Genomic DNA, 21,417 nt, shown 5'->3' on the forward strand with positions numbered 1-21,417 from the left:
GATCTAACCCCTTAAATTTTTAATAATTGCATAATTTTTTTAGTTTATTTTATAAATAGTACTTTGTCCATATATATTTATGGTTTAGTCCACCAAAGTTTACATGTTTCTTTTAAAAAAAAAAGGTAGCCATCCTCAATGTCAATTTTTGACTCCATCACTGCCGCCCACCCCATGTAGGTTGTTGGACAAAATGTATGAGGTTTGGATTGAACAAAATGTCGACAATTGATTAGTTTCATTATTTTTTTTCCGTGTATATATTCTTTTTTGTATTGAAACCAATTTTATTTTAACATTAAATAATCATGATTTATATGATATAATACCAAAGATAACAGGGGTACCATTTGGGTGATCCAACTAAGATCATGAAAATATAGTCTTGTATGATATCATCCCTGAAATATATGGTACCTTCATTTATCGAAAGTGTTAAAAACAACCAACCACATCTTCTACACTACGATGTTATCGATGTTGTAACGACAACATAAAATTAATATTGTCCATCACTACTCACCAGCACCCACCGTCACTACTTCTTCCGCCACAAATTAGGGCGGAGCCAGGATTTTGAGGAAAGAGGGAGAAAAAATTCTTGGAAAGTTGGATACATGTGAAAAATGGACTTTGTATCCCATTTCACGATAAAAGAACAAAAATAAATATAATTGTGCTTCGCTCCGCCCTTAACCACCACTAATCTTTCGGCCTCCACCTCTTCTACTACTCATTGTCGCCAAAAATGACTATTAATATTATTTATCAAAATTATTTATTAAGAAAAATAAATATTATAATTAATTAAGAAAATATTTATAATTAAAAAATGATTAGTCATTTATTATGAGAAATTAGTGAAACACTAATTAATGAACACTTTATAATGAATAGATTATTTATTATGTGCAATTAGTGAAACACTAATTAGTAAAGCAATAATGATATTTAAGTTGAACAAACCACCACCGTTGATTTATCTTTTCTATGAATTCCAACCAAGGTGGAACACTGGTATTTGCTGAAACTAGTTAGGAATGAATAGAAACTGAGTCTACATACGAGGAGTGAGTAGATTCAAAGTAAATTAAGAGATTCTATGTTGCCTAGTTTTATGATTCCTAGTGTCAGTTTAAGAGCATGATACTGTGATATGCAATTAGGATTCATTTTTTATTCATAATATTGGAATTAATGTCATGCGTGCGAGTTGTAGGGGTGGTCTGGAGAACCACAATCCTTGATTTATCTTTTTCTGGACAAATCCTGACCACCACTAACACAGGCAAACTTAGCCTAGCTTTGTTTTGTACTAAAAAAAAAAAAGAAAACACAATACGAGGTTTGCACTAAAAGAAATGGAAATGGAAATCCTTCGACCCTAAGTTTGCACATTTCTTACTGCTTTTCGTTTTAGATCCTTCTCACATTATGGTTTTTATCGGTTTGGCATTGCTCCGTTGTAGATGTTTGGTAGGTCCTTTTCTTTTTGAGTTGGGTTTTCCTTTACTACAATTCTTTTCTTTGACCTAATGTTATTGTAACTTGTAAGATGTTTGTTGATGGATTTTATTTTTTATGTATCTACTCGTATCTTTTTGTAGAATCAAGATTGGGCGATCCAAATTCCAAACTTCCTAACAATTTCGTGTGGTCAAATGCTTGCGTACATCCGTTCAAGGAAGAAATGGTCTTGATTCTTATGAACGCAATTTTGAATTGTCCAGCACGGTTGAACTTTATACAGGAACTCTTCTTAAACTTGCATTCATTTGACAACACTCCATTTATATATTTTTACTTAAAGTTAGGTCTACCTCTATCCCGCATATAATATCATCATTATCCAAACCGCGTGTTAGAAGCTCAGCTTACTATAATCCTTGTATGTCAATGTCGGATGCCCACATGCACATGTTTTCTTAATAGTGGAGCACAGAGGCTAGATGGTACGTTACTAGATGTGAAAAAAAGTTTCGAGAATCTTATTGTAATCCAAGCTTTCAAAAACGATCGCATAACTTTCTGATGAAGTTTACGACAGTCTTTAGCTTAGCATTATTGGTTTGCCATTGCAAATAGGGCATATCTCCAGATATTCTCAAAGCGTGACCCACTTTGATTCTCGACAAGCAGGTCCATTTTCAATTAAATAAACAGTTACTATTACCATTTATCAGATCATAAAAAAACAACACCAAAGAAATAAAAACAACATTTACTACGTCCAAACCCCACAAAAACCAGACTGCTTTCCATCTTCATGTGATTTCTTTCATTTTCTTCACAGACAGTACCATTCTCTGAAATCAAACCATTGAAATGTCAGGTGGAGGTTTAACAATTCTTGATGGAACTCAATTAAGAAGCATCAATCCAGTTTTACCAAATACAACAGACGCCATTATTTCAGGAGCTGAGCTTGTTAAGATCGCTGATGATCAAATTTCTTCATCATTTTATAATTTTTCATTACCTGAATACATCAAATCAAATGCGGTTAAACGTATCAATCTTGATTCTGTTGCTCAACTTGATAAACAACAAGCTGAGTCTAAACTTTGTGAATACATTCTTGCTATTGCTGATGAATTGAAAGGTATGGTTTTATTGATTTTGATTTCATTTTTTCTTTTAAGATTGATTTTTTTCTTTGTTTTTCATTTTGGAAGTTACTGATTTAGGGTTTTTTTTTTTTGGGATTTAGATGATCCAGTGATTGTATCGGTTTTGGATGGGAAGTCTCTTTGTATATTCTTGGAAGATGAAGATGATTTTGCAATGTTAGCAGAGAATTTGTTTACAGATTTAGATGTTGAGGATACAGGAAAGATTACTAAGAGTGAGACAAGAAATGCTTTACTTCATATGGGTGTTGAAATGGGGGTTCCTCCTTTCTCAGGTTTGCGTTTCCTTAAACTTTGAGTTTATACTCCTTTGTTGTCTTTTTTGCAGAATAATTTCATTTTTAATTACACTAGCTTTTAGGTGTAGTTTTGTCTTGAACTGTTTAGCTTGGATTCATAATACAAATGAGAAGAATCTGGTATTCGATGAAACTGGTTAGGAATGAATAGAAACTGAGTCTGCATATGAGGAATGAGTAGTGTCAAAGTAAATGAAGGAATTCTATGGTGCCTAGATTTATGATTCCGAGTGTCAGTTTAAGAGCATGATACCATGATATGCACAAATTTTATCAAAATTCTCACTGATTTGCATTCAGTGTTCACTTCAGTTTGTGCTAGTTTGCCATTACACGCACCAGAGCATGATACTGTGATATGCAATTCGGATTTATTTAACCTCTTAAATAATAACCAATTGGGGCGACTCAAACGTCACTGACCACCCCTTAGTCCAAAAGACAAGAGTTGAGGAGAAGAACTCTTTTTGTGATTTCCCTACTTTATTTTGATATAATGGCTATTGTCATCCAGTTCGACTGATTATTTGATTCATGGAGGGTTAGCCTGTAACCCTTGCCAAGGATAAAAGGCATGAGGTCCATTTTGTAAGAAATAAGCAGCATATACATGAGGATTCTGATGCATGACCTACTTTTTTGTCTTAAACTCACTGATTTGCATTCACTGTTCACTTCGACAAGTTAGTTTTGCATGTTTTTACCTTGTGTTGTTTCCTGGACAAGTTAGATAGAACATAGCCATTTTTGTTTGAAGAAGAACTGTTTTGGATTTAATTAGTGGGTATGCTGTTGGATTTGCATTATGGAGTAAAGCCATTGTAGATCCTTTAATCTAATTTGCCTGATGTCTCTCTAAATATGTAAAATCCTTTAGATTGTGTCGCTGGTGGTATGTGATCCGTTTGGAGCTTTTGTGTTCTATTCCCCCTGTATTTTTATATCAACCCATTTTTTTCCCAGTAAAAGCGAAACATTAGTTTCAGGAATAGATTAGTAACTATTTTCCTGTAGTGCTAACTCTGGGTATGCTTCTTTTCTTTTCTTTCAGAGGGGTGCACAATTTTGCGCTTATGATAGAATCTATAAATACTTGTTGCAAGCTGGCCTTAGGATCCACTAATCAGATCTTCCAGGATCAGTATCATAATGTGTATTATATTGGATTACTTAGCACTATAACATTGTTGAAACCACATGAGTTTGAACTTTTAATGTGTTTGCAATGCAATCGAAATGATGTTGAGTATGACGGTCAATATGCTTTGCTAATGTGGAATTCCAATTATCATGTTAATTTTGCAATATCTTTATCATCCTAAGTGATTTTTGAACAGAATTCACTCATATAAATGACATCTTAAAGAAACACGGGGCTGAGGGGGATGAAGAGTTAGGTCAGGCACAATTTGCAGAGCTACTTCAGCTTGTTCTACAAGACCTAGCTGATGCATTGGCTGAAAAACCTATCGTGATTATCCAAAATGTCAAGATTATCAATGGTTCTAAGCTACGAAAGGTCAATACTATTACACCTCTCCCTACCTATCTGTTTTCTCTTTGTTGAAGTTTTACAGAATTGCTGGTATTACTCATTGGTAAACTCCAATAGAGTAGCATCAGTGTTTCTTTTTTTATCATTGCCCTCTTTTATACATACTGATGATGTGTTGAATAGCCATGCAGTTTTTTGTTGATGAGAAGCAGTTGAACAATTTGATAGAGAAAATATCCCAAGATATAGATGTTGGCAAAGATAAAAAAAGGTGTATGGAGAAAACAAGGAAATTCCTCGAGGAAAACGGGTCGCAAATTGGTCTTCCATCAACAGAAGCCAATGAATCTGTGGTTCATCTTTTTGATCAGGTATTTTCTGATGTTGACAAGAATGGCAAGAGTGACAATGAATTAGGGAATGATGACTTTGGAGCACTTGTGATAGAAATTCTTGAGAATTTCGCCCAGCAACTTGATACAAATCCTGTCTTTCATGGTCTAGATTGCTGATGCCGATTGGTATGTAGTTGATGTCATTTGATGGACCACTATTTTCTACACTTTATCGTATATGTTATATTTATGATTTCTCTGTCTACGCGGCCCTTTTAGGTGTACTATATGGGCGCCCCTACTATATATTGAAATATCAGAACAAACAGTTTAATGCTTATACTATATAATGGCGCTTAAGGTGGTATAAACCTTGACAAACTGCTTCTGCATGTGTTGATTATACCTGAATCTTAGGCTCTCTTTCTTTCCAAGTTATTCTGCATGACATTTGCTCCATTTTGAGTTCAGAACAATGAAATAGAAAGAGAACAAGATAAATGGAGGTGGGGTGTGACGGTGACTGAGAGATTAAGATGTTAGACTTTAAGTTCGACACAAAGTGTTGTAACCTTAAAAATATTAGGATTTGATTGAGCTCTGAACGCACTTAAATTTATGCCTGCTGCAGCATACTTATTTCTTGAAGCAAAATGTTCTCTTAGAATTTGTCTTTGATATTAGAACAGTTTGTCTTAACCTGATAATTCCTGAAGGTATCACTCTATGAAGGTTTTTCTGAAAGTGTACATACTAATCAGGTAGAGCAGTAGGTATTGGCACCACTGGGAACAGAAACTCTTTCTGAGAGATGGATTGGACGACACTTCAGAGATGCGTCCTTAAACACTAGAGGAGTTCAACTTCACACCCGCACCCACACCCAAGCACCATAAGTTATTAAGCAGGAAGCTATAGAATTTCTCGTCTACTGCCTTGCCTCCCCCCCTAGCCTTATTCTTTCTTTTCAAAACCAAAGAACTTTTCCCACAGATTAGTAGTGGGTAGACCAGAAAAGTGCACCATTAATGCCAAAAATGACCCACCACTTAAGAGATGTTTTGTACTCGTTTAAGTTGTTTGGTGGTTTTGTATTGAAACAGAAATGGATGGACCCCTTCGTTACCTCAATTAGGAAACAGAATGGACAGCATTAGAATCTCTATTTCTCTGCCAAAAAGTTTTGTTGGAACTTCGTTCCTTTGGTGATAATTGAGTTTTTGCTTGGAGAGTGGTGGTGGGAGACAGATTTTGTTTCCACCAAAACTCATAAAATACTGATTCAAATTTTTAAATGTGTTTGGGGTTTCATTTCTTTCTAGTATTTATTATTTTGGGTCAAACTGAAACCAATACCATTTTCCTTGAGCTTCATTATTGACTACTCAACTTGAAAGAGGTATGATGAACTCAACTGATGACAAAGAAAGAAAAGATTCTTGTAGGACCTCACTCAAGGCCCGGTCAATATTGAATCAGCAGAGACATTTTCTTTGCCTCGACAACAACCACCTCCTTCTCCTTGTGCAGAAACTTGGATTTAATTCATATACTTGCTTAGTACATAATTAAACATCATTAAAAAAGTTGATTAATTGGGAGGGAATATAATTTACTTGAAGGCTCTTCTTCATGGAATTGACACCACCACATTACATACATATACACATTTCAAAAGTAGTTTGTGGGGCATAATGAAACTGTGGCACCAGTACGTATGTACATTAATGTCGCCGCTAAGCTTAAACCGATCGTCTGATTATCTATATATGAGTTTTCTACTTCTGTTTACAAGGTTGAACATCCTGAAGTGTTCTTTTGCTTTGATTTGCATAAGAACTTGTAGCATGGTTGTTTAAATGCTGGATCATTTGCTTGTGCCGGAGGTTCTTGTCCGAAGATCATTTCGCAGCTCATATCCTCAAAATCTGCAGTGTTGCGATATCAAATTGATTAATCACACTATTAAATCACGCTATTCACAAGTAAGGGAAAGAAAACACTTTTTATTTTGTGCACCCCACTCTCTGGAAAAGGGGGCGCATATGGTAGTGAGTAACTAAACATCCTCAATTTAATTGGTGCACTTTAATATTAACGTGTCCAAAGATTCAGAGACATGGAAATGAGCCAATGATGTGATACGTTGTCCTCATGGTGGTGAACGCAATGAGTAAAAACTTGTGACCTGACCATTCTTTTGCTTGCTAGCTAGCTATTAAGGCAACTTGGCTTCTCATTCACTTGCCCAATAGGTGCTATAGTTAGTCGACAATGATTTATAGGACCCAATGAATGAATTTATCTCGGTCTCTCCCCAAATGTTCTAAATGGCTGCATGAGAGCAGTGCAACGTGATATCATCATCTAATTCGACTTTCATCATTTTAAAGCACAACCAGCGGTCACAAAATCAGACCATGATTACGAATTTGATGACGCTATAAACATTACTCCACCCTGTTTTTAAGCTCCACCCTGTAATTTGCATAACATCATCATACTCCCAAGGAAATCTCTAGCTACTTGCATTTGAAGCTGTTCACTAGTGCCTTAACCAAAATGATTATTTTCCGATGATGGCCCTATGACCTATGACCTCATTTTTAAAACTGTACTCTTTTTTGTTTGATTAGATGCTTAAAACGACCTAAATTAGTTCACCTACTGATTACGTGCTTACGACGGTTGCCCCTCATGTTTCCATGTTTTGGTTTTCCTCGTCGACATTCTTAAACTAATAACAAATTCGTATAGTTCATTAGAAAGAATTGGGATCAGAATAAATAGCTTACTTGGAACCATGTTAACTGGCATTCCTAAAGAGTCCTTAATGAACTTCTGCGATGGCATCTTACATAAGTTTACGCACATCCCTACACATTTGCTCTCTTCCAAAAACCTGCATTTCTTGATGTGAACTACATTCTTCTCTTTTCTTCCTTCCACTTCAGACTCCTTAATCTTCATTTCGAAATGAAATAGAAAATCACCTCATTAGTATCAATATTCCTGTATCATTAAATTATGTATTCAAAAATAATAAAAAGATGATTCCTGGGTGATATTGCAAAATATACCTCACTGCGTCCAACAAGCCAAACACAAAATAAGGTGGTGAACTTTGCGAAAAATTCTCTTTTAAACTGCGATTGTGGTATAGAGTTTCGCACGAAAGAATGGATGGGTTTAGGGAAGGCTTTATTGAGAGCTTGAAGAACCAATCCTTGCTGATGCTCTATATTGCCATTGGAACTTCGATGAAGTGCTGCTGCTGCCTCTACCAAACCTTCATAACCAGTCTTCTCATTCTTCATCCCTATATATAATGGAAATAACACATGAATTAATATCCTGAGAGATGATCATCAAGTTAGAGTTAATAATACTGTATGAAAGACAGAGATGCAAAAGTGATAAGAACCTGTAATAAGTTGGATACATCGAGATAGGTAGTGAATGGCGATACGATCAAACCAGCTATCAGTGTAAACAGTACTACTCGATGATGTGCTGCTAATAATGGTGTCTGGTATTATACTGATGCTACTTGCACTAGTAGCAGCACTTGGTCTTTTCAGTACTGATTTTATTTTCATCGAAGAGCATTGGCGCCTAGACGTCTTTTGGTTGGTTATGGAACGCAAACTAGTAAAGGAATGAAGATTAGTAGCGCTGCCTCTTTGAGACTGTAATATCATTTGTGCCTCCATGTATACGTACTGAACTGTTTTTCTGCGGAAGAAAGAGAGGGAGAGGAAGTGAGGTGGAACAATTTAGTTGAAGTTGTATATATGGAGTGGTGTGTGTGTGTATATATATTGTTGATGAAGAAGAAGTTTTAGGGAAGGGAATAATCAAAAAGGCATCTCAAGAATCTTCAAAATCATAATTATAATTAAGTGGATCGATCAAATAAAAAATATATATAATTAAGTGGGAAAAGGTACCAAATTAGCACTAAATTTTTTGTTTGTTTGTAGTTAAGGAATCGTTAATATCACTTCAGACTTAAGATGCCATTCTGGCATTCTCTCTTAATTTGGCCGGCACTTTGTCCGCATACGTCTACGCATCTCACAACTACATATGCAGGTATAATTTGCTGCTTCTCATCCAGACTCTTCACTAAAAGATAAAAGAATGTGATCCATTATATCAAACACCTAACACTTGGGGGCATTTGCTGAGCGAGTATCGAGTCCTCCCAAATCCCAACATTTTAGACCTTGGAGCTTTGGAGACACAAGACGCAGACCGGATGGGACGCAGACACAAAAAAAAAAAAAAAAAAAAAAAAAAAAAAAAAAACAAAAAAAAGGCACTATGGTACCAGTCAAAAACGAAAGCACTTTCAGTTTGCCATGCCACAAATGGTTGCATAATTTGAATTTGTTTAGAATATAAAACTATTTAAGGGTGTATCAGGTACTGTGCCATTGCCAAATTTGCTTAATACCTACAGGATCTTGTTAAACTTGTTCTCGCATAACATAAGCAACGCTCTAATCTTTGGTAATGATCTCTGTTAAACCATGAAATCACTTCGCTGCTGGTTCCATCGATATACTTAGTTTTCCATGTGGCGCATTAGCATTTAGGCAGTAGTAGTATTACCGGACAAGAGCATATACACGAGGTCACATGAGCAAGGTCCGTCGGTGCTTATTTAATTTAGAGAAATATGATAGGTAAATTAATAGTAGAGTGATATGATTGTTTAATTGGTCCTAAAGCTAGCTGGGTTTTCATCACCGTTGATTTCTTACGAAGTGGAACAAACAGGAGTTTGCTTTTGCTTTGCTATGCCTGCAAATCACAGCATCATCATAAGAAATCGATCATAAAAGAAGAAAAACATCATCATTAATACTATTTATTTTGATAATTGCATTTCAAATTACCAAAAACAATTCTCAGTTAATTATTAACATTGCAAATATACTTAGTGGTTTAGTGCTTACATAGGATCTTATAGCATGGTTGTTTGGTTGCTGGATCATCTTCTGTTGCGGGAGGATCCTGTCCGTAGAACATTTCGCAACTCATATCATCAAAATCTGTCAAGTCAAATGATATTGACAGAATTACTTAATGGGCGTACAGATTAAATGATGTTTCAGAAAATGAATGAGATAGATCAACCAACTGTGCTTACTGGGTTTCATATAAATCGAAGTTCCAAATGAATACTTAATGAACTTCTGCGATGGCATCTTACACAGGTTTACGCACATCCCTACACATTTGCTCTCCTCCAAGAGCCTAGCTCACCCCAAGAATATGAAAATAACCGAAAAACATAAATCATCTCTTCATATAAATATATACAATAATGGCCGATCAAAAAAAAAAAAAGTAATATACGATCTATGTGCAATATGTGTGTCCGTGAGTCTGTGGCAAGCATATAAAATGCTTACCTGCATTTGGGGATGTGAACTACATTCTTCTCCATCTTTCCTTCTATCTCAGACTCCTTCACCTAAAGGTAGTTATGAATGTATCAATGATAGTAGTACTTGCAAAAAATTGGAAAGAGTACTCAAGAGCTCTAGCTAATAGCTAATATCTTCGAACATACCTGGCAAGGACCAACGAGCCAAGCGAAAAATAAGGTTGTGAAAGTAGCAAAAAATTCTCTCTTAAACTTTGATTCTGGTATCAGTACCTTAATCTGTGTCCTCCATGTAAACAATGAAACAGATAAAGAAAATTAATAGCAAGAGTAAATTAATTTTGTAAGTAACGGCCACTTTTATAGGAAAACAGTCACTTATGAGTAACGACAACTTTTATAGGACATTGATACATTCAGAGCTAACATGAGATTTTAAATGTGAATTGCAAGAAGTTGACTATACCAAGGAGAGGATGCGTTTAGGGAAAGCTTTATTGAGAGATTGGATAACCAGTTCTTGTTGCATCTTCGTGTCTTTGGAAATTTGAATCACCGCAGCTGACGCCTCTACAAAACTTTCGTAACCACTCTTATCATTTTTTATTCCTGTTCACATGTAATACCAGTATGTATATGAATGCTTCAAAAAAGAAAAAAAAAAGTATGTATATGAATTCATCAGAAAAGAGAACGATGCTCATATGTATATAGATACAGATGGACATCTAGACTATGAAAAGTATGTACCTGTAATAGCTTGGATGCTTTGAGAAATATGTTTAATGGCAAGTCGATCAAACCAATTGTCTTTGTAAACAGTAGTTGTAGGAATTGCGTGATCTATTATATTTGTAGTACTGGTAGTAGCAGTAGGCTTGGTCGTAAGTACTGTCCGAACAATTACCGAACGAGGAGAGTAACATTTTGATTTATGCGTAAATTTGGTAGCAACCCTATTATTCGACGACACTAGACTGCATCCTTTATGGTGTTGTGATGACAGCATAGTTGCTTCCAAATATAAGAGCTAAATATTTTTGTGCGTATGGCTGGAGAAATAATGACTTTATATGATCAGAGCTCTGGAGTGTGAGAGAAGATTACTTGGACGTTCTATCTGTAAATCCCGATGATGGCAATTTGGAAGCTAAGTAGCAAAGGTGCACACAGAGATAACAAAGAGGAAAATTTGTTCAGAAAGAGGTTTGTGAAATAAATGCAGCAGTCAGTGAGCCAGAAGTAGAGCGTAACTGGAACGTGTATAGGATATCCCCCTGATATGGTTGATTATGTATCAAACAGTGCTTTTCCTTTCCTTTGTAACCTACTTGAGTTTTTTTTCTCCTCTCCTTAACAAGTTAGTATCAACGTTGGTAGCTGCTTGATTCATACTCTACTATTTGTAAGAAGTCAATCCAGCTAGCTAGTTACCTCTCTTGTTTAGATGTTTGTTTGTAATTGTAACGTTAAAAACCAAGTTCAATTCCAAAGATTCCATCATACATTGTGTACCTCCTCTTTTTGTTACAACTAATTCGCCAAATGGCCGGCACTTCAGAATATCATGACATACTTTGTTACTTTCAGTTACGTACCATCGCATTACTGTGATTTTCTTATTTTTGATTTTTGTTCTTTTTTATTTGTTCAAACAAACTGGTAGGAATATTTCGGATTACTGGATCCATCGATCCTTTTCTTATCTTTTTCGTGGTAGGAATATTTTGGAAAACTAGGGATAGCATCAGACTAGCCTCCCGTTCAACAAGTTATTCACCTCATGGTTTTAATTTTAAATATAAATAATTTATAAAAAATAAATTGATCTCAAGACTTGATGATTTTTTTTACAGTTCTACCTATTTTTTTACAGTTCTACCTAAACCAGTAGACATACATACTCACGCAGGACCCAGGCCAAGAAGGGTGAGCTGCTTCACCTGGCCAGAGATCTTGCACGTTTTGGCCAAAGAAAATACAGAGCACAAGGTATTTGCCAAAGAAAATACAGAGCACAAGGTAAAAACTGTAGCACTAGTGCCACATGTGAAAGCAAATCCACTCAATATATAGTAGTTACCGCTTCTCTATTTTTTGTAACACATCAAGTCCATGAACCATTTCTAGTTCAACATTTTTTCCAGCTTACCGGATACCGAGAGTAGAATATGGGAAAAGACACTATTTTTATACTGCAACAAATCCTGATAACGAAGGCCTAATCTATAAAACGTTAAACTAAGCAACCAAATGACTTGTACTAAGCAACCAAAGAGTCCACAGCTATATCAACAACAGCCAATGGGGAACTCCCATCATACTTTGTACTGATAATCCCTCTTAAAGTGCCACAGTGATTAAGCAAATGAAAATTACACCCATCCACCAGCTTTAGACGTAGTAACACATAAAGATGGACTAAATCTTACTCAACCAACTTTTTTAAGATCAAACACAACTACACAAATAGGAAAGAGTGAAAGCAGAAACAGACTCCACTATGCTAAAGGTTCCATAGACTAATTTAAACACTCCCAAAAAGGTGTGCAGAAGCCGAAAGAAGAAGGAAAGAATTTGAGAGAAACCCCGCGATGGCAACAACAACTTCTTCTTACTCCTTAGAGGACTTGTTAATGAGAGATTTGTGGATATGTGGGATAACACCACCACCAGCAATTGTTCCCTTTATCAGTGTATCCAGCTCCTCATCTCCTCTAATAGCTAATTGAAGATGTCTTGGGGTTATACGTTTGACCTTCAAATCTTTACTAGCATTTCCAGCAAGCTCCAGTACTTCTGCAGTCAAGTATTCAAGGATAGCTGCAGTGTAAATTGCAGCTGTTGCACCCACACGCCCATTAGCAGCAATCCTAGTTTTAAGGTGTCGATGAATACGTCCAACGGGGAACTGGAATTCATTGTAAGAAGGATTAGGTAAATGTAAAATATCAGCGATAGAATAATAAAAACAAGCACTGAGGCTGGAGAGAGGTAGAGAGCAATGCTGAACATAGTAAAACAAACAGAGAATGCTTGACACCAATTCTAAAGTTGTATTTTGAACAAGAGAAAAGAGAAACATCCAGATGCAGCAGTAACCCAAACACTCAACTGGAATCCGAACACTTCACATAAAAGAAACAGAATTTTAACCAGAATACCAGATGATAATAATAGCCGAGGAAACAATATCTGAAACTTCGAAGCTTAACTTTAAGGCACTCGGAACCATAAAGTTTTAAATATGGTAATGAATCAAAGGTAGAATGGAGCTGAAAAAGAATAGACTTCCTACTGTTTGAATGAAACACAACACTCAAGGCAATGAAAGTTAAATACTTGTCAGAGACAAACAACATGAAGCGTGTTCTATATACATTCAGCACTGCAGATGCAAAGAGATCAAAAAGGGGGCACTAAAAAAACCTAGATCAAATTTAAACAAAAAAACTCTACTTAATATATCAAGGATTCCAAAGATGTGAAAAGAACATAAATAAGCACATTATAAAGCAACAGATGTGACTCGTTTTACAGCTCCGAAGCTAGTTTTACCAAGCAACAATTAAAATGAATTTGACAAGATGTAATATTAAGTATCTTTTGTGCTCTTTCCATAGACCCAACAATGTTTCCAGATCCTATCAACTAACTTAAGTGGATCACTTAATTTCTTTTAAAAAGAATGATTGAAAGCATAGATAAAACAAGACCCACAAGTAACGTTTCTCTGTTGACTTGTAAACATTTTCAAAAGATACAAAAACAAAACAAAAGCTATATATTGACATTTCCATTTCACATACAACAAACAGACATCACTACAGGATTAGCCACGAATCCCAAATGTCTATAAGCTGCAACATACACGATTTGCACAAAAGACTAAATATCAAGCAACTGGAAGCCTTGAACAATTACGCCTAACAATTCTAAGCTTCAGATTGTAGTGCACGACTAGAAGTACAAATTGACATCAACTGTTTTGTCGGCTTGAATATCAACCAAACGAAGTAACTTATATTTTATATACATGGTTAGCAGAACTGACCCATACAAATTACCAGATCAAGTCTCAAAGTTGTTGAACTATCAAACCATACCCATACATAGACGTATTATACAGTTCATCAAAGGGTCAAATTATTAAATAATTATACAGGCAATGTTATAACTTCATCACAAAAGGTTTACCAAGAAAATGCTTCTTCACACCCCATAAAAGAAAAACTAACACTGTAGGAACTCTATATTAATAGACAAGATACGCCGTAAATACTGAGGTGGTAAATAATTGCTTAAACAGCCTAAAGCCATGGATAAACTGAAGAAGATTAATTAGATATAATACGATAACTAACAATATTAGTATAGATATTATACAGAAACCTACAAAGATATCATATTATTCACGACCATAAGTGGGAAATTTGAAAACAAAAGCAGGGTTGGATAGTTTGTTGGAAGGATAAATTAAGATGACCAAAATTTTGTAGATATCACACCAATGACAACAACAAGAAAAGGAGAAGAATATTTAACAGCAACGACAGATTTTTAACCAGACCCATGCCAAATTTCATCTAACATTCCTCTCTAAATCATCTTAAATTCGTTGAACCACTACGTGTAGGAAAGAAACAAGTCCAGCTATGCATGTCAGAGCTGTTCTAACATCGAAATTATTCTAAAGTTCAACATGCCAAAGGACAAATTGACATCCATTTTCACATCCAATTTAGATAATATCCTGCACTAACATTATTGATGTTTTACCTTATAGATGTATAATATTTAACTGAAATGTAGATAATGTACAAACTTGAAGCTCAACACCAACATAATGAGCGGATTATAGGTTTCAAAGCCGAAAAATATCGTGAGAATTCTGCATTCCAGAACTTATGAAAGAACATAGACCAGAAGGTAGCAGAAACAGATGCAACAATCATGGAGGCCTTGATAGAGTGACTAGCCGAAGTAGTGAGGAGGCTCAGGAGGGTAATGGTTATTGGTGATAGTACCTAACTATTGCTACTAGACCTGTGTCAATCAGGTGGTGCTTTGACAGCTCTTCTACTGTTGGTGGCAAGATATGTTGGCAGTATATATAATATGACAGTTGCTTGCTTTTAGAGCTAGTCAGTACCTTGAAAGAAGTGCAAGTCAAATTTCATTATCCGAAGTGAGCTTAAACTAGCAGGTAAGTAATATACAAGGAGTTCTCCTAATCTGCATCACCATCGTACTGTCCAATAACAGGGTCCTTGAGCCTTAAAGAGGTTGACTTCCAAAAGAAAGACCTAAAAAGTTTAAATCTATGTTTAACCAAGTCGGAAATTAAAAGGTTATGCTTCTCAGGAGACATTTCGAAAACAATTAGATGTGCTACGCAAAAATGAAAAATTAAACTACAAGAGAAATAAATAAGGCAAACAAATAAAAGTTGTTTTATGGAGTAAATCTCTTGGTCTTTCCTAGTCTAAAGGGTCATAAATTAGAGATAATGGAGGCTAAGGCCAGAACTTCCATCACCAAGAGTTAACAAAGACGATGCTCCTTTGTAACTATAGCTTAATAAACAAAATACGCTGTAGTTTCATACTGGAGTGGTAAAATGGAGTGGTAAAAATTTGCTTAAAAAGCCATGGACAGTGGATAAGCTAACAGCGACCTCATAAAGAAACTTCATTAAATACAAAAATGAGAACTAGTAAATCCAGGTACACTAATACTACAATGCAACACAAATGCAAAGGTGCTCAATTGGAAAAAAGCGGGGTATAGATAACTAGTTATCGAGATATGAACTTTGGAACCTGAACCCTTGCATGTACATGATCAAAATCTCTCAACTATAACCCAACAACAACAATGCAATAATGCAATTCAAACAGTTCTTAAGAAATTATGTGTTTTTCAACCCTACAAATATCAAATATCATTCAAAATTCCTCTAAATCATCTTCAATTTGTTAAACAACTACGTATAAGTAAGACAATATTCAACAAATTAGCTTTATATTCTTAAACTCCAACTTGTCAAAAGACATTCACATCTCCAATTTCACAGACTATTCAAATAATTTCCTTCACTGATGTAGACTTATTGCTAGTTTATCTGGTAATGTGTATGACATACTAATTTAAAGCCCAGTACCAAGAGATCAAGCTGATTATAGTTTCAAACTCAGCGAAGTTGTCAAGCATTGCATATTATAAAGACTCCAAAGAGTCCAGAAACTCTTGACAACAAAACATAGAACTAATTGTGTTCCATAAGGACCAAAAAAGAAGAGAAAAAAAAAAGGTTTTACCTGCAGTCCAGCTCGAGATGACCTAGATACTGGTCTCTTCTTGTCTTTGTTAGCCGCAGTAGTCTTTCCCGCCAAAAGCCCTTTTCCTCCTTTTCCCGCCATATTTCACACCTAATAACAACAACGACAACACACCACCACTTCAGAATTTTACAATCCACAAATCAAAACCCACAAGCACAGAAACATGAAAAATCATAACCCAGTTAAGGTTTCCATCAACAAACGCAAACAATCCACAAAGATTAAAAATTTTAACAATTAACCTACTACGGAAATCTCAGAAAAATCACGAGACAAAAACCCAAGCAAAATCGAAAGGAAAAAAAAAACGGAAAAAACACAGTCGTAAAAGAAAAACGAAGGGATGAAAACCTAAAATCGGTGATTCTAGCTGTCGAGAGAGAGGAACGAGGAGACAGAAAGAGAAGGAGAGATCTTGTTTTTACCTGTTTCGTTCGGGTCTTTTTTGGTTCTGATCTAAGCTGAGGTTGAGATTCGAGAAGGAAAGGAGAGAAAAAAACGGAGAGGAGATATTTTCCTTTTTCTTTTGTTCTATCTTAACGGGAGTGGGGTTGCGTGCTATAAATATTAACGGGGGAGAGTAAAGAAAAAGGAAAAGACTTTATTGGGGAGATTTTGGATTTATAGGTGGTTCATATTATCTTATTATTATTTTCGTGTGGGAACCTGGCTATTTCCACTTGTGGGAATTGCTACCGAACCGATTCTCGATCCGAGTTACTAAATTTGGTATCCAAATGTATTCGATTCCGGATTTGGGTCCGTAGCAATGTAGTTAATATCGGATATCGGTTCATCTCGGCCGGGACCGATACACTAGTACGATTTTATACCGGGAATATTATCGTTGAAATATCGGTTCTATATTTAGAGATTATAATTTTATATTAAACATTTCTCCACACATTTTCGGATAAGATATAATAGATAACATCAATTTTATCAAAAAAACAAAAGAGTAACTTTAGTAGACTTGCTTCGAGAGCTACATGCACCTCTACTACCACCTGGAAGACTTTCTTTGCGAAAATTACCCTTAAACTTTATAGAAAACGACCAATACCGTCTCATATCAGGAAATGTAGGAAAATTTCGTATCGACCGATACGGCCGATATTTGACCGAAACGGCCGATATTCGACCGATACGGCCGATATTATCGGGCGAATATCGTATCCCCGATATCCTTCTTATCGTATCGTTCTGGGCCGATATCCGAAATATCCCCGATATATCGGCTGATACGGCCGATATTGACTACACTGGTCCGTAGTACAATTTTATTTCGGGAAATTTTCGGTAAAAATATTGGAGTATTACCAAAATTTCATTTTCGAATTTTATATCTATAATATGTATATTAGTGTCTCGCCCGTGCTTTGCACGGGCTTAAGCATATCACACAAAGGGTTGCCGTTTTTATTCTATCATCATTAAATATGCAACCTATTTAAAAAAGAATATGGTAAATTTAGCAGGAGGAACACGGTAATAAGTTCGAGAGAAGAGACTAAAGAAAATAATTTGATAATTGATAATAATCTATATCACCTGAATTATTCAAAATGATGATATCCGGATCACTGAGATTTGAAAAATGAACTACAAATCACCATCAATGTAACCACTTTAGTTTCAGCCCTTTAATCCAAGGGACAGATTGTGCCACATTTTTCAACAGAAAAGAAGGCACCGTTTGAAACATCAACCATGTTCATGTAATCATCAGAAGACGTTTGTTTCTTTATTCTCTTGAGGACTGTGGTGTCCAATCTCCGCCTCTTGATCCTTATTCATCGTCATCACGCTTGTCACCTTCGCTTTCACCATCACTATTTTCAATCAAAACGGGAAAAAAAATGTTACAACTGCAAGTAGCAATCTGTAATCTGAAAATGAAAGATTAGCATTTTCAAGGGTTGGCGGGTTGGCACTTACTATGTCTCTCACTATTGTTCACCACGTTAACCATTTGGTTCAGAGAAATTAATCATCGCCTACAAAGTTACACCACGGTGAAATAAATTAAAAATCTAGAACTGCATTACCAAAAATCCAAAAATCAGAATATATAAGTATGTAGACAAATGCTTCAATGTTTTCATTTAAGGAAAAATACAATGAACATAGAAAGCAGACCATGTATATACTCAGATTAGAGGAGAACCCTGCAAGCTGCAAGTAAAGGCAATGTTCCACACAATTCAAGTTTCTTGTATATTTCCATTTTCATGATGGTAATGTTCCACACAATTCAAGTTTCTTGTATATTTCCATTTTCATGATGGTAATGTTCCACACAATTCAAGATTCTTGTATATTTCCATTTTCATGATAAAATATTATTAAATGGTTAAAGACCTCGCAATAATATCGAATCTAAGTTGTTAATTAATAACAATGAAGTCGAATTAAGTTCATATTGTCATCTAAGGACCATATTTCATTATGTGCATATATCTACTTAATTAATTGCTATGTGGTGTATACTCCCATGTCGTGCTACTTTTTTCTAAGATGGCAAGAATAGCTACGCCCAATATGTTGTCGTCGACTCATATATCCTTGAGCTTCGGCAACTCTTAAATGGGCCTTTTATCAAATTGTGCATCTGCTTGTTAGTACTAAAATCTTGAAAATTAAATGCTTAACCTTGCATTTTAATCACACCTATTGTATTTGATTATGTTGAAGGTCATGCTCAGTCTCGTCACACTCACACCTGTGACACCATAAAATATACTTTAGACGGTGATTCATAATTGTGAAAGTCGCATTTAATCATCATTGCAGAAACTATGTTTTACAAAATCAAATCAAAATCTGTTACCATCAAAGTACAACAAACCTTGCTTCTATGATTTCCTAGCACGACGAACAAATGCTTGCTCGTAGAAATGTTCTTTTGTTAGCCCACAAATTTTCAATTCCCCTGCCATAAATCAAACCATGCAATATACACATATACTGTAATATTAAAAAAAAAAAAAAAAAAAAAAAAAAAAAAAAAAACATTACCATGATTGTATTATGACGGACAACACCAGTTACCTCGTGCAAAAGTTTCTTAAGAGCCACATCCACATGATCTAAACCCTACCAACTAAAGAACAATTTCATTGCATCCAAGACAATTGATGATTGCATATCAAGTAATATGTAAAGGCAGTACCATCAATACACCAGTCAAATGAGGCAGGCTACCATCACCTTCCTGCAGTCCTAAAAGTACACAAAAATTAACAATCAGCATCTCGCTCGGACATCAAAAGTATCTTTCTCCACGATATTAGGCATCAACATACACAGTTCTGCAAAGAGAGAGACAAAAATGAATAAATGAGAGTACTAAGATCTAACGAATATACCAATCAACCCCTTCCTGACATCCACGATAGCATCTTTCTTCATGGTATTAGGCATGAAGATAGATATTTAGTTCTGGAAAGAGAGAAAAGAAGATGAAGTTTAGTAGAAGTTGAGTTTTAAGTATCTAATCCTATGACTTATCAGAAGGAATCCAGGTTTCCGAACAGGTTCACTTATAGGATTAGGGTGTTTAACTGTTTATATTTGCTGCAAAAAAGGTTATTCAACCTTCAGGAAAAATTTAAGTCTTTAAAGCTGAGGGTACCAATTTTTGGTAAAATGGTACTTTGTACCTGCTCATCAGTCACGATATGATAGGTTAGGATATTTAACCATGAAATCATATAAACGGGAAACAAAAAAGAGATACTAAGTTATTAACACGAAATCATACAACCCTAAGAATACTTATCAGTGTTGATTCTATTCCACGAATTTTATGGGATGTGTTTCAGAAAAACCCAGAACAATGAATTAATTGGCTTACCACTTTTTCATCCTCACGGACTTCACGCCCATTGATCTGCTCCTCTTTTTTCATAGCATGTTCCTGAAAAGAAAACAAAGAAGAAGCTAAGGTAAATATAAAAACAGGTTAATAATCTTTGGATGTTGTTGCAAAAGCGAAAGAAGAAGAATAGGGAGAAGGGAGAAGAAAAGAAGACGTTTCTTTGTGTTGTTAAAACGAAGGGGATTAGGGTTTTACTTTTATGATATATGCCTCCACTCTCGTTTATGGGATTGAAAAGGAGAATATAATTAGGGCGAATAGAATCGCGAAAAGGATAGAAGAGAATAAAATTAAGATCTGGAAACCGGAGAAACATGTATCTAAATTTAGGTATTGTTCACCTACCCCATTTCGTGTGCCGCAAAAAACACCGAAAAGATCTCAAAACCCAAGATTATCATTGGTCTATATTCTCTCAAGTGGGGCCAAAAGCTCTAGAATTCGAGCTTTGTTCAGCTTTTAACCACAGCTCTCTAATTTGGACTCAAATTATATATACAATATCAAACATTTTCCATACATATTTCCTTCGTAATTGTATATAAATATCCTAGCGAGACTGGGGTATACCCAGATTAAATGGGGGTATACCTAATGAGATAAAACCTGGGTCATTTTGAAGTAAAACAGGACACCCCATAACCATGTATTTCCTAAATGGCTAATATATCTTTGTTTAATTAACACTAAAAAATCTGATTAGGTTAACTAATTGAGTTTAGATTGATTAATTGAGTAGATTAAAACTTATGAATTTAAGTTATGAAATTTGTTTTTGATTGAACTCTTGTGGGAGATTTTTGATGAAAAAATTCGTTTTGAGAAAAAAATTTGCAACGGAAATGAAAACATACTACCCAAACACTTCTAAAAAGGGGATTGCAAAGCTGATGTATGAAATCATACTCAAAATTAAAGAAGAATTCGACACTTTCAGTTCTGAAAGTATAAAAAGTCGGCAGGGTCGATGAATGAAGAAGATACCGGCGTGCTTGGCCGCCAAGGTTGACGAATGAAGACGATGCCGACTAACTTT

General features: G+C 35.4%; 3 protein-coding genes and 1 long non-coding RNA gene across 9 annotated transcripts; 1 reads left to right on the forward strand and 3 right to left on the reverse strand.

Annotated features, from left to right (window-relative positions):
• The first annotated feature begins 1,808 nt into the window (after window positions 1-1,808).
• LOC113342461 lies at window positions 1,809-5,145 on the forward strand. The gene is made up of 4 exons (XM_026587008.1): window positions 1,809-2,602; window positions 2,711-2,905; window positions 4,267-4,448; window positions 4,616-5,145. Exons 1-4 carry the CDS (start codon window positions 2,326-2,328, stop codon window positions 4,934-4,936), a joined length of 975 nt encoding a protein of 324 aa, XP_026442793.1. The 5' UTR covers window positions 1,809-2,325; the 3' UTR covers window positions 4,937-5,145.
• Window positions 5,146-6,233: 1,088 nt separating this feature from the next.
• LOC113342414 lies at window positions 6,234-11,588 on the reverse strand. The gene is made up of 11 exons (XM_026586973.1): window positions 10,908-11,588; window positions 10,624-10,766; window positions 10,344-10,436; window positions 10,183-10,244; window positions 9,918-10,024; window positions 9,724-9,819; window positions 9,529-9,568; window positions 8,184-8,494; window positions 7,840-8,078; window positions 7,555-7,723; window positions 6,234-6,687 (listed from the first exon to the last, which is right to left on the reverse strand). Exons 1-11 carry the CDS (start codon window positions 11,164-11,166, stop codon window positions 6,548-6,550), a joined length of 1,659 nt encoding a protein of 552 aa, XP_026442758.1. The 5' UTR covers window positions 11,167-11,588; the 3' UTR covers window positions 6,234-6,547.
• An 811-nt stretch (window positions 11,589-12,399) lies between these two features.
• Window positions 12,400-17,085, reverse strand: LOC113342463 (histone H2A variant 1-like). Of its 2 annotated transcripts, none has more exons than XM_026587010.1 (3): window positions 16,927-17,085; window positions 16,478-16,588; window positions 12,400-13,068 (listed from the first exon to the last, which is right to left on the reverse strand). In XM_026587010.1, exons 2-3 carry the CDS (start codon window positions 16,577-16,579, stop codon window positions 12,772-12,774), a joined length of 399 nt encoding a protein of 132 aa, XP_026442795.1. In that variant the 5' UTR covers window positions 16,580-16,588; window positions 16,927-17,085; the 3' UTR covers window positions 12,400-12,771. The 2 variants fall into 2 exon arrangements, with proteins under 2 accessions (XP_026442795.1, XP_026442796.1); XM_026587011.1 differs by lacking the exon at window positions 16,927-17,085 and adding an exon at window positions 16,853-16,924.
• A 915-nt stretch (window positions 17,086-18,000) lies between these two features.
• Window positions 18,001-20,658, reverse strand: LOC113342396. Of its 5 annotated transcripts, none has more exons than XR_003356645.1 (8): window positions 20,577-20,658; window positions 20,358-20,420; window positions 19,870-19,942; window positions 19,553-19,715; window positions 19,350-19,433; window positions 19,172-19,223; window positions 18,440-18,498; window positions 18,001-18,333 (listed from the first exon to the last, which is right to left on the reverse strand). It is a non-coding gene; the product is annotated as an uncharacterized LOC113342396 (long non-coding RNA). The 5 variants fall into 5 exon arrangements; XR_003356641.1 differs by having other exon boundaries at window positions 19,553-19,723; XR_003356644.1 differs by lacking the exon at window positions 19,870-19,942 and having other exon boundaries at window positions 19,553-19,812.
• Window positions 20,659-21,417: the final 759 nt, after the last annotated feature.

Source organism: Papaver somniferum, unplaced genomic scaffold (assembly GCF_003573695.1).
Source record: "Papaver somniferum cultivar HN1 unplaced genomic scaffold, ASM357369v1 unplaced-scaffold_41, whole genome shotgun sequence".
Lineage (NCBI taxonomy): Eukaryota > Viridiplantae > Streptophyta > Magnoliopsida > Ranunculales > Papaveraceae > Papaver > Papaver somniferum.